We start from the raw sequence: 27331 nt of genomic DNA on the forward strand, positions 1-27331 counted from the left end.
GGATTAAAAGTTTTATTTTCTTTTTGAATGGAGGGGTCAATAGTTCAATCCATGAATGGGTGGTTTGGGCTCTCTCAAACCGACCGGTATTAGAGATCAGAAGAGGTGTTTAAGAACTTCAAAGGCGTTCGGATCTCACACCTGTGATTCCAGTAAGGAAGGAATCTTTGCCATCAGTATTTTACAAGGTATTTCATTCTTTCTCATTTGCTAAGTGGCTGTCTTGGTTTCAAGCCAAGGAAACGAAGATATTTTGATTCCTTCAAGTGATGTCCCGTAGCTTTCATTAAAGATGTGAATTTGGATAGATGCTTAATGTCTTCATCTTCATCAACAGATTTGTTCCCCTAGTTCTTACCCAGTTCTCTGATATAACTAACAAGTAGGTCTCTACTTGGTGTCTGCTGGAAGACAGGTGTTTTTGAACATCATTACTAATAGGTTTTTAGAGGTTTTATTTCTGATATTAGAGAGTGGATACATTTGGATTAAAGCAGTTGAATTCCTTGTTCAGTGGGTTGTGTTTTTTGAGATTGAAAGACTTCTGTTTTGTTTTTTGGGTTTTTTTTGGAACTTTGTATTATGCAGTTTTCAAACATTCACAGAAATCAAAAGAATAATATAATGAATCCCAATATAGCCATCACTGAGATTCAACAGTTATTAACATTTGGCCAGACTTGCTTCACCGTCTCCCATTTTGGGGGGATGAAATATTTTAAAGCAAATCCTTGGCATCCTGTTATTTTATCTCAGTCCTCATACATCAATATGCATCTCTAAGAAGGAATTCACTTATATAACCACAGTCCCATTCTTACACATAGCAAATGATAAACAACATTTTAATGTCATTTTCTACTCGTCCATATTCAGAATTTCCCAATTGCTTTTCTCAAAAGTGTTTTTGCAGTGGGTATATAAAGTGTTATCTTTTAAAAACACTGATTAGATCAGTTTACTCTTCTGCCTGAAACTATTCAATGACTTTTTAAGGTTTAAAAATGGAATTGTTGCAATTGTTAAATTATCAGTCCCTAAAGTAAGGGATCATGGCTATCTTGGTAGTAACTTTCTTTTGGACTAAAGTGTGAGCAATAACTTGTAGTATGACGTATGTTTCCAGTGCCACATAATGAAGACATAGTGTGGTCTGGCTTCACCTACCCAGAGAAAAGAGAATGCGTGGGCTTAGATCCAGGTGAATTTTGGTTCAAATATAGGTTTAAATCCCTTTCAATATAGATCTCTCTTCAGCTAATTTTTTTTTTAATCTCTAGAATTCAAATAATATACACTGTGCTCACAGATTTAAATGGCAAAATGTCTGCTAGGTGCTTTGTACAGTATTAGCCTCTTAATAGATCCCTGACATATGTTAGTTCCTTCCTTTTTCCCCATAATTATTCCCCATAGTTTTTTGCAGGGAGTGAGTGGGTACCTCTACATATGGTCTGTGTGTATGACGCGCATATGTGTAGTATGCCAGAAGATCCATCAGAGGAAAGCCAAGTTGGATAAACACTAAGGAAAACTCCAGTGTATTGCCAGGAATAAATGCGTGTGGAGATAAACACTGAGATTTCTGACTTACTCCACCTTGAACCATGTTTCTATTAGAAGTTAAATTTGTTCTCATATTGCAATTTGAATTCATCTCTGCCCCCTTTTGTGTTTATAAACACAGATAAAGTTTGAGAGGATATCTTATTTCAGAATCCAAGGGCACATTTGGAGTTTTCTATTCATAAGACAAAATTTTACTGAGATACCTAGGGCAAACCACAAATGAGACCTTTCATGTTTGTTTCTTTTTCTTTCTAATTGGTTTAGTCTTTAATGATTAATGGAGCCAATTCTTTATCCTTCAGAGTGATGTGGCTTCTTCCCTCTTACTGCCCATGATGGGGCTCTTGGCCTGTTTTCCTTTTTACACTCCTAGCTTCTCCAGTTGTTTTGCTTTGAACTTTAGTTGCAGCTATTCCATGAATAAAAGCTAAGGTGGGAAAATGCCCTGCTGTTTTTACCAGCTGAGGAGATGGTAATCAGAGGGTGCAGGGGAGTTTTGTCTTCTGAGAACTGTACCTTGCTGTAATAAGACTGTCATTTAAAAATTCCACCTTGGATGATACTACCAAGTGATACTGAGTGATGATACTACCATTTGGTAATCACATAGCATCCCTTAAAGAACTGCCTGTAAGCTAGACTTATTCCATTTCGTAAATGATTATCCTGGGCAGGCTCAGGCTGGGAGAGAAGCGATAGTGGGTTGTTATCTGCTCCTTAGCATCCGATAAAATGTTTCTGAAAGGGATGAATTCCTGAAAGGCAAGGTTAGGTATTAAGCAACTTTCAAAGATTCAGACAACCTTTGGTAGCAAGAGCACCTGTCCTGTAGGAAGAGGGATAGGGTATGGTTGTTGGTGAACAAGATAGCTGCCCCATTTAAAAGTATTTGCACTGAGATGAACTTCCACCAGCCAGCATAGGGAGGTTTGAAGCCTTAGTTCAAGCCTGGGAGAAAAAGTCATTCATCTGGATTCACGTTTGGGCCCCAACTCCAAGGGCTTTGCATATTCTAGAACTCTGTTTAGCATTAACTTAACTGTGGTTGATCAAGTTACTGAAGTCACCTGGCAAAAACCTGGCAAAAACAAAGGGCCCAGGAAGAAGCCCAGCCCTATGGCCTGTGCTCTGGGCTTACCTCTGACATGCTGGTTTGTATATGGATACCCAGTGGGAACTCAGGACTCAGAGGTTATGGTCAGGCATAGATGTGACAAGTCAAATGGAGACACTCAGCTGCTGGTCAGCTCACTGTCTCATTCAAGACCAGCTTGGAAAAGCAGAGCAACACAGCCTGCAGCTGGGAATTCAACTCTATATCAGCGGAGAAAAAAGGTAGAAAGAACAAGGTGGCGAATGACAGGGAATCTGAGAGGTTGTAGTCCTGTTGTGCCACGATGTTTAACTCAAATGATGTATCCGGAATATACATTTATTCTTATGAGCACTTTTCTGCATGATTTTTTTCTCAAACATATTAAAAAATTGCATTAAGTATTTAAAATATTAAAAACTGCCTCTTTTCAGTTGCACATCTTATTGCTTTCCTCTAAGCTAGTCACAGAAAAAGCATCAAGAAGCTGTTTGTAAGAATAAGAGAATACAGTAAGTATGGGTAGTAGAATACAACAAGAACTTAAAGAATAGGTATACAACCCTATTTTTTAAAAATTGAGAGGCGGGGCGCGGTAACGGACGCCTGGACCCCGTGGCGGCAGCGGCGAGTTTAGTGAGGACTGGCGGGGCTTAGAGGCCTGGCCGGCCCGTGGCCGCAGCCGCGGAGCCTGAGGCCGGGGCGTCGTGCGCAGGCGCTACCCGGCTGGGCCGCGAGCCGCCCGCGGCCTCGGCGGCGAGGCCTTCCTGATGCCGGTTGGGGCTCTGCGGAGCAGAGCGGAGGATGCGCCCGGGCCGCGGGCGTGGTAGAAGGCCGGCGGCCCGCTACCCCGTGGGCGGTGGATGCGGCGGCGGCGGCAATGGACGCCCTAGAGGAAGAGAGCTTCCCGCTGCCCGTCTCTTCACCTCTGATGCACAATTTGATGCTGTGGTTGGATATTAAGAGGACATTATCATGGATGGTGAGTTCCAGCTATTACAGAGGAATTGCATGGACAAGTACTACCAGGAGTTTGAAGACGCAGAAGAGAGTAAGCTCACCTACACACCTACTTTTAACGAATATATTTCTTTGGTAGAAAAGTATATAGAAGAACAGCTGTTGGAGCGGATTCCTGGATTTAACATGGGGGCTTTCACTACAACTTTACAGCACCATAAAGATGAAGTGGCCGGTGACATTTTCGACGTGCTTCTCACGTTTACAGATTTTCTAGCTTTTAAAGAAAGCTTTCTGGACTACCGAGCAGAAAGAGAAGGCTGGGGACTGGACTTAAGCAGCAGTTGAATGGTGACTTCATTGTGCAAATCATCTTCTATGCCAACTTCCCAGAAGAGTCTGTGGCGCTAGGTCCCACCTGCAGGTAATGGGATCTTTCTAGACATCACCAGGCCAATAGACTGGGAGAGTCTTTGGCTAATGATGTCAGAGGAATATGTCTTGGAAAGACTGACTCTGTTCTACAACTCTTCACTAATGCTAAGTATTGATGGGTCAGAAGAAAATTACCTGACTTCCTGGACACGTTCTTGTCTTCGGTAACCCTAGTACTCCTCCCTGAGTAGACACCTCTCGCAGGAGCTTCTGAGTCTGGCTCCTGCATCAAGCCCAAGACCAGCATTCCACCTGGGGGAATTCCACCAGCATGCATGTTGGTGTGCCCATGTTGGAAGAACCCTATCATCAACTCTCTTGGCCCAGCAGGCCTTGCATGTCCCACCAGGCTTTTTGTGCACTCACAGCTTTTTATATGGGTCAGAGTTTCAGTCCTGCAGCCTCAGTGGGGTTTTTGACTGGGAGTATTTATCTAGGGGTTAACTCAAGCTAGCTGCCCATCTCAAGATTTCTGAAAATCCTATCACAGCTAGTCTTGGCTGTAGGAATCAACTTAGATTCCCTTTACCTAAAAGGTGCATGTGAAAATCAATTCCTAGTCTTACATGTACAGTCGTTGTATCACTGTCTTCTGCTGGTCCTGATGTAGTCCCATTGTTTCTATAACTCTTGTTTACGTGTTTTTTAAAAAATATTTTTATAGATGAATACTCAGGCTAACCTAGTGGATATAATCTTGGAACTTCCATGATTACCCACTTCAAGATCAAAATATTATATGCTGTGTGCTTTTTAGCTGTTAGTGCTATGAAAGCAAACATGCTTGCTACGTTGGTGTTCCTATTTTACTGGGCACCAATGAATGTATGCTGGAAGTGGTCTGAAAGGTTTCCTTTCTTAGAGCGTGTTAGTGTTTGTGCAGGTTTGCTTAAAACCCTTTCTGTGTAAAACAGCTCCGTAGGTTTTCTGTTGGGGTAGGGGCTCTGCACTTACTTCTTACTGTCAAAATAATCCTACCAAGATAGTGTTCCACTGGTCTAGCTCAGTAGGAGGTAGCAAACAGCTTTACTGGTCATCTGTCTGCTTGGGTTTAGTACACTGGTTTAGTACAATGTTTGATAGAACATGACTGACAAGAAAACACGGATGTCACATCTCTAGAAAGAAAAACTGTAGTAGTTCAATTCCCAATGTGTACCTTAGTTGTTATTTTGTTTTTATTTTTATTTTTCAAGTAAAAATAAGAATCTCTGCTGACTTTTCACTTGGCTGTTTTGGTTTTAAAGGATGAGCTATATAGGCTGTGTGTTTTTCTGTACCGATGTGGCACTTATTAAATACTTTTTACCATGAGTAAAAATAAAATAAATAACAAAAAATTGAACACCTACAACTAATACAATGATCTATGTCAGTTATATCTCAATTTAAAAAACTGTTCAATGAGAAAACTACCCCAAAATCCTGTATACAAATGCCTTAAAAGTATCAAGTATTTAAGAATAACTCTAATAATAAATTTGGTATAAGGACTCTGAGATTATTTATAAAACCTTATTAATAGACATTAAAGAAGACTTAGAGAGATACCATGTCAATGCATTGTGAGATTCATTGATTTCACGTCAGTTCTCTTTAAATGTGTCTGGAGATCGAATGCAGTCACAGTAAAAATTCCAAAAAATTGTCTTGAAACCTCACGAGCTGATTCTAACATTCATATCAAAATACAAAAGGTCAAAACTAGCCAATATCATCTTGAAGAAGATGACCGAGGTGGGGAAAAAGTGATCTTCCAGATATCAGAATTTATTATAACATTATAATAAATAAGTCAGTGTGGTATTTGTATAGGGATAGATAAACCATTGGAAGAAATAGAGCCTAGACACCAATCCACACGTATTATTGTAAAACAAATGGATTTGAAACAAGATAATAAAGAAAGATACTCTGTTCTTAGCCTATGGAAATAAAAAGGGCCACGAGAAAATAATTTTCTTCATCGGATGAATTATTTAATTATCTTGTTTTGATCTGTGAGTTCAAGAAGGCTGCATTTTAGAGGTGGTGTTTGATTTATGAAGGTTTAAACCCTCTGGGTTACTTGATTTAAAAGTTTCAGGAGAAATGGATATTACAGAAACTGAATAATAACTCAGTCCTTAAAACGTGGTGTGTTTCTCTCTATTTTACAGATGAGGAAACTAACTTCTAAGAGGAGAGTGTTAAATAATTTATTCAAGTCATATTAGTAAACAAAACAACTGGAATTTGAACCCAGGTCTCACCAATTCTGGGGTCTAAACTCTAAGCTACTAGAAATCTGTAATGTTATCTCCCAGACCCTTTGCTGTCTCCCAGGAAATAGGAATGTTAAGTGAAGCATGATCATGTATTTCAGTTTAAGGTGTTTGTTTGTTATTTTAAAAATATGTCGGGATATATGTATATGTACAGCTGATTCACTTTGTTATACAGCAGAAACTAACACAGCATTGTAAAGCAATTATACTCCAATAAAGATGTTAAAAAAGAAAATATGTCAAGCATACAGAAGAGTGTAGAGAGTGTTATAATACAATAGGATGTCTATTACCCAGCTTTTAAAATGTTAACATTTTGATGTAATTGCTTCAAAATCTTCTGGGTGAAGATGGTCAAAAGGTACAGACCTCCAGCTGTAAAATAAAAAAGTCCTGGGGATGGAATGTACAGCATGGTGACTATAGTTAATAATACTTATATTGCATTATTGAAAGTTGCTGAGAGTAGATCTTAAAAGTTCTCATCACAAGAAAACTTTTGTAACCATGTATATGGTGATGCTTCTTAACGAGGCTTATTATGGTGATCATCTCACAATATATTACAAATATCGAATCATTCTGTTGTACACCTGAAACTAGTGCTATATGTCAATTATACCTCAATAAGAAAGGTATATTTTGGTTATTTTATCCATTCTCCAGTTGACAGATATTTACATTGCTTCTAATATTTTGATATTATAGAAGAGTGGCAATGAAAATTCTTGTATATGTCTCCTGATGCACATGTGTGAGTTTTTCTGGCGTTAGAATCTCTCAATCACGTGTATGAACGTGTCCAATTTAAGTGGTTTTTGCCAAACTGTTTTGCAAAGCAGTTGCACTGAAATTTTATTCCCACCGTAACTGTATGACAGTCTTCGCCAACTCTTGATATTTTCAGACTTGTTAAATTTTGCCCACCTGATGGAATGATTAATTGGGTCTGACGGCAGTTTGTATTTAACTTTCTCTGATTCCCCGGAAGGGTAATTACCTTTTCATGTGACGACTGGCCATTTAGTTTTCCTCTCCTATGAATTGCCTGTCCCCATCTTTGCCTATTTTGCTATTGGATTGTTTGGCTTTTCTATTTTGATTTGTAAACTAAGCCTTTTTTATGTGCATTGCCAGACTTTTTACTATTCTTCAGCTTTTCTTTTCACTGATTAGGAAGTCTTTTGCTGCACGGAAGTCTTGAATTTTGTCAACGTTTTGGTCTTGTTTAGAAAAATCCCCCTATTCACAAATTATAAATATATTCTTTATTTGCTTTTTACATATGTCTTTATATCACCTGAAATTGATTTCTGGGTATGATATGACATAGACAGTCAATTTGTTTTATTTTTTCATATAGATGAACAGTTACACTGTTTTCCCCATTGGTGGGTAAAGCCATGTCTCTTATATCGAGTTACCATAGGAATGTGTGTTTCTGGTTCTTTATTCTATTCCATTGGCTGTTCATGTTTTTCTGTGCCAATATCATGTCTATTTTTATCACTTTAAAGTAGCATATTCTTTTCCATAGGGCATCTAGTTCTTTGTTTTCCAAGTTATCTTGAATACTCTGGTTCTTCTGTACTTCTGTAGCAGTGTTTAGGCAGCCTGTCAAACTTCGTGAAAAACCCTCTTGGGATTTTCATTTTATTGCATTGAATTTATATATTAATTTTGGGGAAATTGACATCTTAACACCTTTTTCTTCCCATGAAATATTATCTCTTCAATTATTTAGGTTTCGCTGTAAGCTTTTGAATATTTAGACTTATTCCTAGATACATTAGACCTTTTGTTATTGTAAATGGGTTGTCCTTGAAATAATAATTAAAAATTTTTTTCTGGTGTTTCTGTAGGAACACAGTTGATTCATGTGGCTTGATAGTTAACCCAGCAAATTTACTAAGCTCCGTTAGTACAGTTTGTTCATATATCCTCTTGCATTTTATATGTAACTGATTAATCATTTGTGAAAAAGAGTAAGTTTTTCTTTTCCAATTCTTTCCTGTGTTTTTTTTCCTTATTGTTTTGGCTATAATCACCAATACATGCTAAAAGCAACTGGTGATTGAATCACCTTTGTTTTGTTTCTGCCTTAAAAGGGAATATTTCCATCAAATATGACAATTGCCATACATAAACCTTTTACCAAGTTAAGGAAGTTTCCTTCTAACCCTAGATTGCCAAATTATCATGAAAGGCTATTTAAATTTACCAAACGCGTATTTCCATTTCTAGTGAGATGATCATTGGCCTTTCTTCTTTCCTTGAATTTGCTCGTGTGATGAATTCTATTAGCAGATTTTTAAATGTTAAATCATCTTTGCATTCTGCAATAAACTCTATTTAGTCACACCTCTCTCTCTTTCCCTATATAGATCTAGATCTAGATCTACAGATACAGAAACTATATTTTATTTAGGAACTCTTCATTTATGTTCTTAAATAATACTGGCCAGTAATTTATTTCACTCTTAATCTCCTTTTTGTTCTTGTACCATGGGTGTGCTGGCTTCATACAAATATAACCAAACAAACTGAGAATGGAAAATCAAAACAGTAATATGAGGTAATTTTAGGTAGGTTTCAAAACAAATGGAAGTAAAATGCTGAACCACAGTAACATGGGAGCCAGAGGTGTTGGAGTGAAAGCTCATCGAGGGAAGAGGATTACCTTTAGACTTCAAGTCAAGTATGCATGTTAAAATATTAAAGATAAGCATGAAAGAGTAGAAATGGAAATGTAACTGGAACCAGTTGAGGTGGAGAAGGGAGAATGCAAAACCTCAATCGGTTCAGTCTTCTCTTTAGTCTGATATTCTTGGGTCCTATCCTACTGTGTACTGTTCTGCTGATTCTCATACATGGTATCCTTCCTGTGTGTTTGTAGTCTTTGGGATGATGAATTCATCATCAGTGGGGCTGATTCGAGAGAATCCTGTGTGGCTGTATTGAGGTCTGGCCCTCTGGAGAGGTTTGATGCTTGCTAGTACCAGCACGTGGATGGGGGGGGGGGGGGGGAGATATCACAGGCTATAAGGACTGTGGTTTGTGTTAATTTCTCCTCCTGGGTTCTCAGATTTGGCAGAGGTCTAACTTCATTCTCAGACTTGGCAGAAGGTCTAACTTCAAATCCCATCTTGATTGGGAAGGGGAGGGGTTTTGATTTCTGAAGGGAGTCTTTTAATTTATTTATTTCCCAACCTGGAGCCTAAGCTAAGACAAACTTCCTTGTTCTCCCCAGTGCACCTGGGTAGATTATTTTTTCTGTTCCACTCTTTTACTGATAGGGAGATCTTCAAGACTCCTAGCTTAACTACTGGGTCTCAGTTCTAAGTCACTTCCTCAGTCAAGGCCAAGGGCTCATTTTCTTTTTCCCAGTTATATTTAATGCCCTGTCTCCATGATCCTGACAGTGTGCTGCCAGGGCAGCCTATCATCTCAGTTTGCTGTTCCCTTTTAGCTCAGCAGTGTATCTAAAACACTATATTTTTTCTCCAGCATGTCTTAGTGTTTTTAGGCTTGCTTGTTTGTTTGTTTTCCATTTCTTCCTCTTGGGCCCAGACTCAAAATTCTCTCTGGAAATTCAACTAATATGATGCCACTCACTCAGCCTGTTACAAGGGGCCATAACAGATACAAAGTATTTTTATTGATTTACACTTGTTTTCCATAGTTTTCTTTTTTACATGTGTGTACATCATATTCACGTACATTGTTACTGTATAAGAAGTAGCATTTTATGTACTTTTTCAGATAAAGTTTAAAAAAATCTAGTAGTTGCGCATTCTTCAGCTACTGTGAGGCTAACTTTCTAACTTTAGAACATTTTTAGTTTGCATCAGCATTATTTTGTGTCCTATTTTCTGATTATAGTGGTAGATCATTCCTTTTTTTCTTTTTATTGTTTCTAATTTGAGACTCTAAAAAGTGTGAGAACTATTTTTCTTGTTAATAGAGACTTAATTGCATTTAATTAAATTCTGTGCCGTCTCTTTTCAGTCTTTTTTTGGTTGGGGGGGAAGAGGGAGGAAATGTGTGGAAGGTCTGATTATTTTAGATTTAAAAACTAAAATTGAAGAGCCCTTAGAGATATCTTATTTTACAAATGAGAAATTGACATTCAGAGCAGTTATGAGACTTACTGAAGCTGGTGAGCATCAGAATCAGGAAGAAGTCCTCACCCACTCCATTGTTGTACTTTAACAGAAGTGGGAAACCAAATAGGCTTGATTTAGATCTTATTACTGGTCCTTTATTCAGTATAAATTAAAATCTCCCTTTAGGATGTCAGTAGAGTACATATTTACATTCTTATCTAAATGCTTACTAAATCATAAAGGTTTAGTTACCAGTTCGTGAGCTTGTGCTAAGTGCTCCCTTCTCCGCTTGGCTAATGAAGATGTAGTTGTCTTTCAGGAGATTAAGTACCACACTGGATGGACCGTGAGTGACCCCACACCAGGCGCCCAGGTGTTTCATGTTGGTACCCCTGGAAGGCATAGCGTAGTGTAGTGCCATGCCCCATACCTGGCATTCCAGAAATGTTTGTGAATGTGCCAATGAAGAAATGAAGTGCATAGCGAAGATGAACACCCTCTGTGTCTCTTTAGAGTTCAGGCTTGGCAGAGTTGTTATGACTTTTGAGATCACACGATGGGTGAGGTAAATTTTTGAGATTTGGAACATCTGTCCTGTAGAACAGCGAACGAGGCCTCCTCCCTCCACCCCATCATCCTGAAATGTAATTGGTGGATGTGCAAAGGGCGTGAGTATGGACTTCTCTTTTTAGCTTTGAGGACAGTTTATTTTTGGAATCATTCTATTTTGTTTACATCTTTGTTTCTTGGGCAGGGCGGAATTCTGTAACTTATTACAGAGAAATTTCTAATTATAGTCATCAGGATTTTGGAATAATGAACTTTAAAAAAGTATTTGAGTTTTGTCTGATTATATTCTTGTTTCCCCCTAAATTTATTGCAACAGATACTACTTTTCTAAAGAAGAAAAGAAAATCATTTATAGTCTTACCTATCTAAATTTCACAGAATTGTCATTCTATACATCGTTTTTTTGCTCTATTTTCTCCAGTAATATGAAAAGTAATCATCTTTTAGTATATTAACTACTCAATTTGGTGGCTTTTGAATCAATTGTATTTAAACTTATTTTTGAAAATTATTGTTACAACTTAAATAGTATGTTTTGATTCATACCTGAGTAATAAGAGAAAATGAACAGATATTTCCATACTTCTCTTCCCCTATTTTTAAGTTCTTATTGATACAGTGATTTTAGTTCCAGATTATTATTAATTTATTGTCTTTATAATAAGTATACCCTCAAGAGTTATTTTTGATATTTGTTTTATAACCATTTGGAGAGCAGTTACTTAGACTCAATTTTGTTTTGTGTATTTTTGATGCTTACTGCCAGTCTTTCTATTCTATTGTGGTTTTTATTTTTACTTTTTTCATGGCTACTTGCATTTGTATTTTCTTTAGGAAGGAAATGTAGATGATGATCGTTTGGAGCTCCCACATCTCTGGACTGTTCTTTATTATCCCCTATGAGAACATCAGTATAGCTGGCTGTGGAATTTATGATCTCAAACATTTTCTCCATATAATGGAGATTTTTTCCAAATTGAAATATAATCGAAATAATGGAGATTTTGATTGGTTGTGTTCCATCTTTTGGAATTCTACAGCAGAAGCTTAGCAATACCATATTTTCTCTCTTTCTCTCAATATTTGATTTGTTTGCTTTTCGTTTATTTTTTTATATTTTTAGAATTTCGAATGTTAACCTTGAGATTCCAAAATCTAACCTAGCTATATCTGAATTTTAGTGATTTTTTAAAAATTTTTATTTATTTATTTATTCTTGGCTGTGTTGGGTCTTCGTTTCTGTGCGTGGGCTTTCTCTAGTTGTGGCGAGCGGGGGGCCACCCTTCATCGCAGTGCGCAGGCCTCTCACTGTCGCGACCTCTCCTGTTGCGGAACACAAGCTCCAGACGTGCAGGCTCAGTAGTTGTGGCTCACGGGCCTAGTTGCTCCGCGGCATGTGGGATCTTCCCAGACCAGGGCTCGAACCTGTGTCACCTGCATTGGCAGGCAGACTCTCAACCACTGCGCCACCAGGGAAGCCCAATTTTAGTGATTTTAATCGACTCTTTTGTAATTTATGTAAACTTAAACCAGTAATCTGAGGTCTTTCTTCTTAAGCAATAACTTTTCTTATGCTTCAAGCTGTGTTACTTAAGCTTTGTCCTAGGCTTACTTGGAAAGCTAGTTATGTTTGGAATGTTTTTCCTATACGTGCCTTCTTTCCTTTTATTCTTATCTCTGACCATCTTCTCTGAGCACTGAGTAAACTTCCTAAGTTTGTTTTCTATTTGCCATTTCAGTTTTCTGGAATTTTTTTTTTTTTTTTTTCCGGTACATGGACCTCTCACTGTTGTGGCCTCTCCCGTTGTGGAGCACAGGCTCCGGACGCACAGGCTCAGCGGCCATGGCTCACGGGCCCAGCCGCTCCATGGCATGTGGGATCTTCCCGGACCGGGGCACAAACCCGTGTCCCCTGCATCGGCAGGCGGACTCTCAACCACTGCGCCACCAGGGCAGCCCAGTTTTCTGGAATTTTTATACATCATTTCATTGCCTGAATTATTGTTTTTAATTGAAAAATAGTTTTTCATCTCTTTGGTGGGCTCAGTGATGAAGTTCTAATGATGTCCGTTGCATATTTAATCCTGGGACCACTGAATAGGCTAATTTACATGGCAAAAGGGGCTTTTCAGGTGTGATGAAGTTCAGGATTTTGTGATGGGGAGATTATCCTAGGTTATCTGGGAAGGTAATCACAAGGGTCCCTAAATGTGGGAGATGGAGGAAGAAGAGTCAGTGTTAGAATGATGTCAGTGTGAGAAAGACTTGGCTGGCCATTGCTGGCTTTGAAGCTGGAATGGGGCCAGGAGACAAAGAATGTGGGCCGTCTCTGCAAGTGGGAAAAGACAGAAAAATTCTCTTCTAGAGCCTCTGGAAAGGAACACAGTCTTGCCAGCACCTTGATTTAGCCCAGTGAGCCCCACTTCGGACTTCTGACCTCCAGAACTGTAAGAAAATAAATTTGTCTTTTTAAGCTACTAAATTTGTGGCCATCTGTTACAGTAGCAATGGGAAGCTAATATAATCTCTATGTAGTTTTTTCTGAAAAAAAAATTTTTTTTTTGTCTTCGTAATGGCTGGCTCTCTTTTCAGTGCTTGTACCCTAACAAAGCATTTTGAGGATCAGATCAGAAATATCCTAGTATTTAATCTTTTCCATTCCCCCCCTTTTTCTTTTTTAATAAATCTGCTTCAAGGGGAGGTATTTTCTGTTATCCTTTAGGATGGTCATCTCCTCCTCTGAGATTGTTTTCTCCCCATTGTGTTGGCTAATTTTTTCTGTTTGCCATATCATTATAACCATGACTACCTGAATGTCTTGTAGTCCAAGCACAGTTGAATTGCATTCTCTCAGAGCTCGATGTGGGCTTCTGCCTAAATCCATCAGGTCCTGAAAAAGGAAAGAAGCACTTTCACACTACCCTTGTGACTGCCATTGAAGATGCTGCCAGGGTATCCTTCACTTATTCTCCAGATCTGCTGCTTTTTGCAGATGATAGGAGAAAAGTTTTAATTCTTCTTTCAATTCAGTCCTGTTGTACTAAATCTAGCTGAAATTCCTGAAGTTTTTCTCAGGTATATTCTACCCTTGCTATTTTTAATTCCTGGTATATTTTCTACTGCTTTAATATTTAGTTGGCAATTTGATTAACTATAGAGTTCTAACCCACAATATTCTTAGTATAGACTTTTAAATCTGAAATAGACCTTATGTATAATTTAGTCCAATTTCCTCACTTAACAGATGGTAAAACTGAGAGGTTCAAAAAATCATGTAAGTTATGTCATTAAATACGGTATGGTTTTTATGGTATCGCTACTCAATTTTTGAGAGATAAGAGATGGAATAGAACCAGCTCACATGCCATTTGCTGAGTAAACACTGGATACCTTCAGAGAAAATTTTTCAGTTTTATTCATCTTAGCATATTGTGGCTTAAAAAGACAATTTATACTTTATTTTGTCATTCTTAATTATATGGTTTTTCTATGTGGGAAAAGCAAAGAAGCTGTTCATATCACTGCTTGACTTCGTTGGCAGTTGGTGTTTAGAAGTTGGAATGCTGTGAAATACTACATGCTTCCTGTTTGATTAAGAAATTTCTCTGTCCGGAGAAAGTAAATGGTTACAGGGGCTAAAGGAAAGAACAGAATTTTCATTTATATAATATTTATGATTTTTTTAATATCCTTTGCAGAAAGAAAACTTGTGAAGTATAAACGTTTTTTGAATTATCTTTGATTTATTAAAGCAATCAGTATATATTTAGAATCTAATCTAATAGTTGGATGCTATACAACAGTGAACGAGAAAGCTAGAATCTCTACCGTCATAATGCTTACAGCCTAGTGTGGGGAGGTGTCAATAGATAGTGAAGCAATTATTATACAGTGTGGTTAAGTGTTGTTATAGGAGTAATGCAGGGAACTGTGGTAGGAGGCACCTTGCCCAGACATGGGAAGATCTGGGGAGAATGACTGGAAATGATAATATTTCAACTGGTACATGAAGAATGAGTATAAGGTGAAAATGGGGGGAAGATTGTTCTAGGCCAGTGGTATTCAAAGTGTGGTCCTTAGCCCAGGAGCATCAGCATCATGTGGGGCCCCACCTCAGATCTGCTAAATCAGACAGATGTGGTCATCAAGCTGTGTTTTACAAACCCTCTGGGTGCTGATGCAGAAAACCTCTGTTCTCAGCGATGCTGAGAACCAGAGGTGAGAGAGAGCACAGTATATTAAATAGAGCTGAAGCAGAGAGTTTAAAGTCATTAATAGCTTGAGTTGAGGCTGGAGAGGCCTGATAAGGAGGCCAGATAAGGTGGTTGAAGAGTATGGAGTTTTAGCTTAAGTGCACTTGTTAGCCATTGAAGCGTTTTTAGTAGAGGAACAGTTTGGGCAACTTTGTCTTTTAGAAAGATCACTAGAGAAGAGATTGGTGCTAGGTAGAAAGAACACCTAGGAAGCCAGTGTAGTAGTAATGCTGGTGGCCATGAGGATGGAATAGTAAACAGGTTGAACAGATACTTAGGAAGGAGAAGTTACAGGGTATGGTTATTGGTTAAATGATGAAGATGAGGGGAAAAGGAATTCCCACGTTTAGCATTCAGGCCACTAGAAAGATAGTGGTTCTCTAGCCTCTGAAATAGTGACCGCGGGAGGAACAAGTTGGGGAAGGTTATAAGTTTGAGCTTGGTTTTGAACACAGAGACAGAAGTAATTATGAGGTTGTCAGAGATAACAGTGGGCAATTTGGTATTTGCTTAGAGCTAAGGAAAGAAATAAGGGTCAAATATGTAGATGTGGGAGTATTTGAGATATATAAGATAATTGAAATCTTGGAAGACATATTAGAAAACTCAATGAAAGTGTGTTGAATGAGAATATAGGGTAGAAACAGTAATGTTGCACAGAGGATGGGGAACCTCAGAAATGACTGAGAAGGACCAACCAGGGAGAGAGAGATCAAGAGCCAGGATAGTATGATGTCATGATAGCTAAAGAAAGAGAATTTTCTAAAAAAGAGGCTCCCAGTCATGTATCTGATGCTTTGAGGGGTTAGTAAGGTGAGAACTGAAAAATTTCCATTGGAACAGCCACCAGATTGGTGTGATTTGGGGAAGTTAATGTGAAACTCAAGAATTGACTAGAGTGGGTTTGATGGAGGGGAAGGGGGAGAAGCTGTACCATAGGTAATTGAGAAATTTGTGTGTGTCCAGTGAGACACTGGAGAGCAATTGGCTATGAAGGGGAAAAATCATCAGAGCTGGAAGCCAAACAGGAAGTTATATGGGGATTTCTTTCTTTCTTTCTCCCTCCCTCTCTCCCTCCCTCCCTCTCTCCCTCTCTCCCTCTCTCCCTCTCTCCCTCTCTCCCTCTCTCTCTCTCTCTCTCTCTCTCTCTCTCTTTCCCCCCCCTCCCTCCCTCCCTCCCTTCTTTCCTTCCTTCCTGTCTTTGGTAGAGATTAAACTTACTTGTATATGGATAGGAAAGATTCAAGAGAGAGGAGAAGGAGTGAGGAGGGACTTGAAGAAAGAAAGCAATTTATAGAACAAGATTCTGGAAATAGTAAGAATGGATGGGATTCAGAACACTTGGATGGCAAAGGGTACACCTTTTCCATTGTAACAGAAGGGGAAGAAAAAAATGGGTTTTTGAATAGGTAATTTTAAAGGAAAAAGAGTTTCAGTCTGATGATTTCTAAGTTTCCTCTTTTGGCAACTGCTGCTGGAGAGAGGGAAGGTGAGACTCGAAAGAGAATAATAAATTTAGAGTATTTACTGTGAAGAAGATACAGAATAATAATTAGGGGGAAAATCAGATTTCTTGTGGCATTAAATTCTCAGTTGAGGCAAGACATCATGTGAATTTATAGCAGAATCAATCTGCCAGATATGTTGATTTTTCTCTAACATTTCTCAGAAGCCTTGGTGTAGGTGTGGAAGTGGGAACCAATTGCATTCATCCAAGACTGGTGTTATTCTAAGAAATTGTTACAGAAGTGCAGTGGAGCAAGTAGATTAAAAGATAAAGGTCTCTACTTCCTTATCTGAAACTATAACATTTAAGAAGATCTGAAAACTGATGATTTTTTCTTAACGCAGTGGCAAAAGTTGCTCTGAATGAATAGATATGAGGCTACTTATAACCTTTATTTATCAAACTTAGTGTATATATTCATATGTTTTACTTTAGAGATTAACGTGTATCATTATGGAGTGCTGTCTCAGATTTTGGTGGGGCTGTTACGTCAAACATAGATTATGTCCTCTATAACTGTTCTTAAAACTGGCAAATTTTTGAATTCTGAAGGACATCTGACCTCAAAGTCTTCAAGAAGAGACTGTGTTCTTGCGTTAGCAAAAAAAAAAAAAAGAGGTTGAAACGATATCCTATGGGACCTAAGCCAGATAGGGAAAAGGGGGAAGATAGGGAGGTGATCCATTGGGAAAAAGTAGGATGCTTAAGGAAATAGGTGGCTTCAAAGAACTGATGTAGGGGGATCAATTGAGAAATTTGGAAGAATGGGAAGGGAGTACTCAGAATGTATAAATTTGGAAGAATGGGAAGAGTAATTAGAATGGAAAGAGTATTAGAATGTATCAATCGATTATTTCCAAAGGGAGACAGTTCTGAGTGGTTACAGAGTCCAGGGTGTGACCTTGGAAGTGGGCAGCTGAGTTGTAATGGAATAGAAAGTCATGAAAGATGAGGTCAAGAAACTGAGAGGCTAGAAAATTAGATGAGATACCCAGAGTGATGGCAAGATTTGGAGTGGAATGGAACATCACAAGTTCTCAGATCGCCAATGAGTGGGGCTCTGTGGAAGGTACATTAGATACCAAGATGTGTAAGACAAGGTCTTCACTCTTCCCCTGGACTATCATCTTTTTAAGAAACAAGGTGATACATAATTATACAACATGGTAAGAGTGATTATTATAGAAGCATAACCTAAAAGCTATTTAGTCTAAATGAGGAAAGAGACCCTAGATGTCTGGACAGGTCAGGAGATTAACCATTCAAGAAGAGTTTCACACACTGTTTTGGAACTTTCTGTGTTTGGTAAACATTAAGGCACAACTCACGGATATTCGGTAGAATATCCTATCAAAAATAGTGGTTAGAACTGTCATATTTGCTAGGTAATTTACTAAATGCAGTGCAAGATATGAAGAAAAATGTTGGATGTGAGCTATCTTCAAGAAATATTCTCTAATTTTAGGAGTCACAGACAAACCTAAGGCTTTAGGAAGGGTGATTTATTCTATTTGATGTGTAATTTTCTAGTTTCTCCGTGTTACTTTTTTTTTTTTTTTTTTTTTGCGGTACACGGGCCTCTCACTGTGTGGCCTCTCCCGTTGCGGAGCACAAGCTCCGGACGCGCAGGCTCAGCGGCCATGGCTCACGGGCCCAGCCGCTCCGCGGCATGTGGGATCTTCCCGGACTGGGGCACGAACCCGTGTCCCCTGCATCGGCAGGCGGACTCTCAACCACTGCGCCGCCAGGGAAGCCCTCCGTGTTACTTTTTCCTTTCTAATTTTGTTTTAATAGTTTTATTGACACCTATATCATTCTATTAGAAACTTCCTCAATCCTTTAGAATTCAAGTGAGAGTATAAGTAGTTCATAAGCAAATATATTCTGATTGATGATGTTAAAAATAAGAAAACACATAATGAAACATTATCACTCAACATTTTAGAAGGTGTACTTTTAGAGCAGTGTCAAAGTATGAACTGCTCTCTGAGGGTTACATTAGTTACATATTTCTTATGTCCTCCAAGAAGAAAAACGTTCTCAAACGTCATAGATTGTTTGATGAATGCTATTCTGGGGTAAGGAGTTGTGGGGGAAGACAGTGCTGACCACAGGAATGTTGAACCAGCAAATGCTGGCTTTGGGCATAGTAGCTTTGATGCATAGTGACCTCTTTGAAATGTTGGGACTGATGGTCCTTGTGGGGACTTGCGTTACAAGATATCTGACACAGATTGAACATACTATGTGAGAACAGAAATGCAGAATAATAGGGCAATAATACCCTATCTATAAACCATCTGTGTTTACAGATTCCCTAAATAACGGGCCAAAATAGATTTCACTATGGTAAATATTCCCGTTGCAACGCTCTGCAAAATTCTCATCTGTCTCATGTATTTTAGGCATGATTTCTGGGCCGTGTGGCTTTTCTAGTAGACTTCAATGATGTGCAACCACCAAGCACAGACCTTGTCATTTATTTAACTCCAACTGTCTTTAATCTCGAGAACAGTAAAACAGAAAGAAACCTTGGGGTTTCAACATAATCATAGAACATTACACAGGATCAGATTTTCAAATTCTTTGCTTTTGCTCTTTTTTGGCCACATTTACCGTAGAAGACTTGCGTTATCTACACATCTTTAAATTTGGGTCCATGGTTTTTCTCTTTTTTAACCTCTCTTCCTTTCTCTTTTAGTTCACAGCCATGAATGAACCACAGTGCTTCTACAATGAGTCCATCGCCTTCTTTTATAACCGGAGTGGAAAGTACCTTGCCACAGAATGGAACACAGTTAGCAAGCTGGTGATGGGACTTGGAATCACCGTCTGTATCTTCATCATGTTGGCCAACCTGCTGGTCATGGTGGCGATCTATGTCAACCGCCGCTTCCATTTTCCTATTTATTACTTAATGGCGAATCTGGCTGCTGCGGACTTCTTTGCTGGGTTGGCCTACTTCTACCTAATGTTCAACACAGGACCCAATACTCGGAGACTGACTGTTAGCACGTGGCTCCTGCGTCAGGGCCTCATTGACACCAGCCTGACAGCCTCTGTGGCCAACCTACTGGCCATTGCAATCGAGAGGCATATTACGGTTTTCCGCATGCAGCTCCACACGCGGATGAGCAACCGGCGGGTGGTGGTGGTGATTGTGGTCATCTGGACCATGGCCATTGTTATGGGGGCCATACCCAGTGTGGGCTGGAACTGCATCTGTGATATTGAAAACTGTTCCAACATGGCACCCCTCTACAGTGACTCTTACTTGGTCTTCTGGGCCATTTTCAACTTGGTGACCTTTGTCGTCATGGTGGTTCTCTATGCTCATATCTTTGGCTACGTTCGCCAGAGGACTATGAGGATGTCTCGGCATAGTTCTGGGCCGCGGCGCAATCGGGATACCATGATGAGTCTTCTGAAGACTGTGGTCATCGTGCTCGGTGAGTTGTGTCTTGACTGTAACTTACTTTACGGATTCTCGATGTCTTAATACAAACCAGGGTAGTTTATGATAGTGGTAAGCAACAGTGTGAACATCAGCGGGTATATATGCAGGAATTACAAGGGGACATGGCACCTTTATAGCAAATGTTTATGATGAAGTCAGCATCCCAGTCTTTCTATAATTACAGAACTGGTTTCAGGGAAATAATGTCTCAGTGATGTGTTATAAATCATGGTGATGTGGAAGATGTCATTGACGAGTTTGGCTATCAAGTATTGAAGGATATCAGCTTTTGAAAGGTTTTATTACAGCCCAAATTGTGGAACTTTTGCCTGTAGTCTCTTTATTACAGATTCTCAGAAAGTGTTCTTACTGTCCCACGTATATGCTTTCACACATAGCTATTTTTATGAGTCTGTTTCCAAATAAGGAGTCTTTCACTTTCTGTCATTGTTACTGCACACACGTAGGTAAGTATATCAAGTTTTTGTATAGATTTATTGCACAAAATGGGTTGGAATTAATACCATCTCTGACAGTCACCTGTATGAAAACTTACTTTTTTTCCATTAATTTTCGGTTTTTAGTGGTGGAAGTTAATTCATATTTCAAGGTGAAAAGCAGGATTTTATTCTTTTATGTAATGTATACTCGAATAACTTTTGCCTTTAAATAACTGTTGTTTTTCCTGGGTGAAAAATTCATGGTTAATGATCACAAGGAATATATTTATTCGTTTATGTATTCAGAAAATAGTTAAAGAGAACCTCATACGTTCCAGGCCCTGTGCTAACTCCCGGAAATGTGTCCATGAAGACAGCATACACAGAACATTTCTTTTGGAGCTTAGAGGGCCTATTTTTAAAGTTCACCCAGTGAGAATTTTAAATAATTACCCTATTGAATTACATTTTCTCCATGGGCTATATTTGGGTTAATGTCTGATCACATTTTAAAAGTATCTTTTAAAAAATCTTTAGTAGTTCATCTTTCTCCATTGAAATTCAGTGGAAAGTTCCTCTAATGCTCTTTGTTCCAGTTTGTAAAGCAGGGTTGAGTGGATGGAACCTGGGATGGTGTGGCTCCTCTGAAACTCTGGGAGCTACTTTAATCTTAGCCCCAGGAAAGAGAGCCCTAATTATGGCTCTAAGAATAAAGACCAGGCCTTGGGATTGCCGACACAACTAAAGCCCTGTCTGTAACTAACTGGCACGTGTAGGTAGTATCCCCACTGAGGCATCCACCACCTCAGATGTGAAATTTTCTTATTCCATCCAACAAAGTTCAGTAGAAGTATAAAAATGATTTCCCTCTATGTTTAATTAGCAACAAAAGCCTTGAACATACCTGTGCCCCAAGTACACATTCTCCATGATAGGGATGAAGCACATCTTTGTTTACCGTGGATGCTATTTTTTGTATGAAATTAAATAACATGAGAGATTTCACTTCTGTATTGACTCAAGTATTTGTTTGTTTACTGCTGATCTCAATGTTGGTTGAAACTTTTCATACGGGTGCACTTTTTCTAGTATCATCTCAAGTACTGCTTGTAGTTCATAGAACCACCAGCAGAAAATGACTGCTGAACTTGGACTATGAACCTGCTAAGTTCTTGTTTGAATTTTGACCTTTGTATAATGCCTAGCATTTTCCGGTGTGTAGTATGCTTAACGATTCATATAAAATTAACTTTTGTGCCTCATTGGGTGGTTTTGCAGGTTAAGTGAGAATTATTATTATTATTTTCGTGTGTGTGTGTGTGCGGTATGCGGGCCTCTCACTGTTGTGGCCTCTCCCGTTGCGGAGCACAGACTCCGGACGCGCAGGCTCAGCGGCCATGGCTCACGGGCCTAGCCGCCCCGCGGCATGTGGGATCTTCCCAGACTGGGGCACGAACCCGTGTCCCCTGCATTGGCAGGCAGACTCTCAACCACTGCGCCACCAGGAAAGCCCGAGAATTATTTTGAGGGTTTATGGGGCCACAGTTTCAGTGCACGTTGACCCTAAATGCCCCTTCTGCCCTACCACACCAACCCCAGACTTGAAAATAACAGAATATAACGCTGGTTTCTGAGGTTAAACTAGTGGGCTCCACAAAGATTGAATACATGTAGCTGCCTCTGGAATAAATGGCATTATCTCTATAGATGTGTGATGGAAGAAGTTTAGAACATGGAGAACTCCCATCAGGGTGATAGGCAAAGAAATTTGGTGAGGCAAGATGTGTATGGGATTGTAGTATAGGAAGGAGAAATTAAATAAATGGACTGTAACCTTGCAGAGAAAAGCAGCAAGAATGGGAGAAGGGGCAGGGCTCGGAATAGGTCATTCACCACCCTAAACAGCCAGGTGTTTGTCAAGTTGGTGCCTGTTACCATTTGTACAACGTCCTCCCCTGCTTGAATTCTATGTAGTCGTGCCTGCATGCGAAAGATGGGTTGGTCTTGTAGGAACAAGTTTATTGACCATCAGGTTTTTTTGTGGTGCACGTTCGGTTTTTTAATGTCTTCTCTGCCAGACTGTCAGCTCTGCGGCTGTGAGCAGGAAGTGTGATGATGTGTTGTCCAGTTTCTCCACATTACCTGTTGTGGGATGTGGCACAAAGTAGGTGCTTATAAAATAACTGTTGAATGAATGAATGTGGTGACAAAACCAGGTTTTTGAGCCTTCAGAACTGAGGACCAGAGAAAGCCATAGTGAATTCACTAAGTTGATGCCCCTTGGTTCAGTCGTGTGGCAGAAACCAAACCTAGCTGCACCACTATTACGTTTTGTGCCTTCCAGTCAAATACAACAGCTTGGAAAGCGACCACAAGGGCTGCTCAATAAATAATGTGTATTTTGTTCATGTATTCTGGGGGTGATTACAGTTTGATTAAGTGTCAAACCTTCGGTTTCCATTTCACCATGTCAAAATGACCTCTGGGTTTTAGACCTATTCGGTTCAATAAAGCAGTGTTTATTGGTTATTTATCCTTCAATAAAAGGATTTGTTAGTCAACAAGTTGAATTTCTAGGACTCAATATAAAATAAAGGGGCTTTGAGATTTATGATGGCAATACCAGCAGCAGTTTTGAAGCACAAGGTTGTGTATAAGCTGCTCCTGAGTGAGTACTGGATCTTAATAGTTTTATTTGTAAAACACATATAGCATTAACCATGTGCCTAGCGCTACTCTGCCTTAGAAATGAGTTTTTGTAAAGAGCATCCCTGTGGAGTCTAGGTTTGTTAGCTTCATTTTTCAGAGGTGAAAACTGAGGCACAGAGAGGTTAAGTAACTTTCCCAAGATCACACAGCTAGTTAAGTACAGGAGCTGGGATATGTTTCAGGCAGTCTGGTTCCAGAGCCCATGTGTTTTTCACCTCCATGCTATCCTGTCTCTCTATAATACAAACAGCTACCAGCACATGCTGGATTGTTTTATAAAGTTTGAACAGCACTGTGCTATTAAATTGAAACATTGTGATCCCATTTGTTTCTCTTGATACTGCCTAGCTGCCTGTGCTTCATTTCCTGGGTAGAAGAAAGCTTTCAGGGAGCATTCCTTTCCTCCTTTTGCTTCTGATCATGATCGTTATGACTCTCATCTCATTGGCCCTTTTCCACTCTTTGGTGTTGGAGCACCAGTAACTGACTGCTTCTGATTGAAGGAGTGTTTAGTTCAAGGTGTAGTTAACTTGAGGGTTCATTGTCCTAGTGCGAAGTCATGTAATCCTTCCCCAGGCTTGAATTCTCCCCACTTGACATTTTACCAAGAATTCCTTTTGAGTCTGTTCCACGGTTGAATCAGAGTGGTAGTCAAGTTCTTCCTTATTTGACCACAGTCTATCTTGAGTTGTAAGTCCTTGCCTTTCTTGCGCTGTTCCTTCTGATGACACTTCTGTTGGGGATGATTAGAGAAGAGGGAAACCAGGATTTGGAAAGAGAAAATAATGGTTATGGTGTAGAGGTTTTTTCATCTTAATTGTGGGAGAGAGTGAGGAAAATAAAGCAAAATAAATCCAGGTGGAGCCTATGTCTTTGGGGAAGAAGAGAGAGACACTTTTTCTAGTTGGATCTGTTCTGGCTGGAAATGATCACCACTGAAGCTAAATTACTGCTTTTTACCTACGTACCCTGTGCCAGGGTCAATACTCGGCATTACTCTTCATGCACTGTTTATAACCTTACACCAAGGAAAGTTGTGTTTCTCCCATTTTCTACTGAGGGAACTGAGTTAAGATAGGGTAAGTAACTTGTTCAAGAGTGCTTATTTTGTAAGTAGCAGAACTGGAATCCAGCTGTAAGAATGTTGTGGACCATGACCTTCTATCATAGGACACTGGTCACGTGCCATATAAGAGACTGTTACTGGTATTAATAATAGTAGTTGGGGCCAGATGAGTTTAAGCCCATTGTTTTCTCATTACTCTGATGAAGGATAATTTGGCGAATATCCTGTAAGCAAATCTTTATGTACTTCTCTGTTCAGTTTAATTCAACAAACATATTGTTGAGTGCTAATTATGTGCTAAAGGATAAAAAGATGAATAAGGTAAATACCATTTATTTAAATTGAGGCAACATTGTTTTATAACATGATATAAGTTTCGAGTGTACAACATTATATTTCTACAGCATCCTCGTCACCAAAAATATAGTTTCCATCCATCACCATACTGTTGATCTCCTTTATCTGTTTCACCCTCCTCCCCACCCCTCCCCTCTGGTAACCATTACTCTGTTCTCTGTATCTACGTGTTTGTTTTTATTTGATTTATTCTTTTTTTTTAATTCCACAGTGAGAGAAATCATATATTTGTCTTTCTCTGGCTTATTTCACATAGCATAATACCCTCAAGGTCCATCCATGTTGTTGCAAATGACAAGATTTCATCTTTTTTATGGCTGAGTAGTATTCCAGTGTGTGTGTGTGTGTGTGTACACACATATATACTACAATCTTCTTTATCCATTCATCTGTTGATGGGCACTCAGATTGTTTCCATCTCTTGGCTATTGTAAATAATGCCGTGATGAACATGGGATGCATATATCTTTTCAAATTAGTGTTTTCATATTCTTTGGATAAATAGCCAGGAGTGGGATAGCTGGATCATATGGTAGTTCTACTCTTAATGTTTGAGGACTCTCCTTACTGTTTTTCATAGTGACTGTACCAATTTCCCACCAACAGTGTAGGAGGGTTGCCTTTTCTCCACATCCTCGCCAACACTTGTTACTTTTTGCCTTTTTTTTTTTTTTTTGCAGTACGCGGGCCTCTCGCTGTTGTGGCCTCTCTCGTTGCGGAGTGCAGGCTCAGCGGCCATGGCTCACGGGCCCAGCCGCTCTGCGGCATGTGGGATCTTCCTGGACCAGGGCACGAACCCGTGTCCCCTGCATCGGCAGGCGGACTCTCAACCACTGCGACACCAGGGAAGCCCTATTTTTTTGCCTTTTTGATAACAGTCCCTCTAACAGGCGTGAGGTGATATCTCATTTTGGTTTTGATTTGCATTTCCTAATAATTGGTGATCTGAATATTTTTTCATGTACCTGTTGGCTATCTGTATGTCTTCTTTGGAAAAAATGTATGTTCAGCTCCTCTGCCCATTTTTTAATCGGATTTTTGTTGTTGTTGTTGTTGAGTTGTGTGAGTTTTTTATATGTTTTGGGTATTCACTCCTTACCAGATATATCATTTGTAAGTATCTTCTCCCATTTAGTAGGTTATCTTTTTGTCTTGTTGATGGTTTTCTTTGCTGTGCAGAAGCTTCTTCATTTGATGTAGTCCCATTTGTTTATTTTTGCTTTTTAAACTTCATTCTTTGCTGAGCTTACAGCGTGTTAGAGGAGACTGAGAAGGAGTTGCAAAGCAGTCGGGTCCATGTGCTAGTTGATGTCTGGGTGGAGTGGAGGGAAGGGAGGCCTCACACAGGAGGAAATATTGAGCTGGGTCTTGATGCATGTGGAGGAGCTTGTCCTCCTGTAGGGTGGGGGGAGAGGAGAAGCTAAGCAACAGCTCACCTTTGGGGGACTGAAAGTAGTCAGGTGTGATTACCGTGTGATGGGTATGCTGGATAGAGTTTTGGCTTAGAGCCTTTATAACGTATTAAGGAGTTTGAGTTTCTGCCTTTAGGTGATCAGAGATGCTAAAGGATTCCCTAAGATAAAGAACACCAGTTCCTTATAGGGATAACCCTATAATTTATCATCCAAACTGAGACACTTCTGGTAGTGAAAACAGGCACTAACTGGGACAGTGGGACAACAGGCCTAAACCAAGACTAGTCTGGCCAACCCAGGGTGTACAGTCACTCTCCTTCTAGGCTCTGCTTTCTGTTTGTTTCTATTTTTTCTACATTTTCTTTTGGCTTTGTAAATGTAGAGCTCAACACTGGACTTGTTCCACTGTGTAAACATAGTAAAGAACAACTTCTTCTTCGTTTTTTTTTTTTAAAGCAAGGATCTGTGTCCAGATTTAGAATTTTAGAGCTGAAAGGTCCTTTAAAAATCACGCTATCCAACTTCCTAATCCTACAAATAAAGGGACCGAAGCTCCCAAGTTAATTGAGAAATTTAGGTCTGAGTTAGCTGGTGGCTCAAACCGAGAACTAGGTTTGTTAACTTCCAGTAAGGTGCTGTTCCTACTGCCTAGGCCTCCAGCTTGTTCATTTCCATCCACACCTTCCATCATTTTCTTCCCTGTGAACATCAACATGTATTTCCGTGGCTACCCAGGTTTAGGTGTAAACATTGTGGCTATAAAGGTACCCGGAACCCACAGAAAGGGTTCCCTTGAATTTGGCCTTATTATAAACAGCTGGTGATCTCTGAAATGAAGCTTTGATAAAAGTCATTGGAAACTGAATTACTGGCACATTATGTAGTTTTTACACATTTTTTTAAAACTAATACTCTTTATTTTTTTTAATTTTATTTTTTTAACTTTTACGATTTATTTGGTTGCGCCGGGTCTTAGCTGTGGCAGGCGGGCTCCGTAGTTGCAGCTCACCAGCTCCTTAGTTGCAGCATGCATGTGGGATCTAGTTCCCTGAACAGGGATCGAACCCGGGCCCCCTGCATTGGGAGTGCGGAGTCTTATCCACTGCGCCACCAGGGAAGTCCCAACA

The 27331-nt window shown here is 39.5% G+C and overlaps 1 protein-coding gene and 1 pseudogene across 2 annotated transcripts in view; both read left to right on the plus strand.

Moving 5' to 3' along the window:
- The window catches only part of LPAR1 (lysophosphatidic acid receptor 1), a 162612-nt gene that overhangs the window by 83775 nt on the left and 51506 nt on the right, over positions 1-27331 (plus strand). For both annotated transcript variants that reach the window (XM_027105234.1, XM_027105233.1), the window contains exon 3: positions 19462-20209. In XM_027105234.1, the coding sequence (XP_026961035.1) occupies positions 19462-20209 (748 nt within the window). The remainder of the gene's footprint in view (positions 1-19461; positions 20210-27331) is intronic.
- LOC113619825 (ADP-ribosylation factor-like protein 2-binding protein pseudogene) lies at positions 3638-3970 on the plus strand (annotated as a pseudogene).

This window comes from Aethalodelphis obliquidens, unplaced genomic scaffold, assembly GCF_003676395.1.
Source record: "Aethalodelphis obliquidens isolate GAN/ISIS:26980383/991018 unplaced genomic scaffold, ASM367639v1 scaffold7, whole genome shotgun sequence".
NCBI classification, from domain to species: Eukaryota; Metazoa; Chordata; class Mammalia; order Artiodactyla; family Delphinidae; genus Aethalodelphis; species Aethalodelphis obliquidens.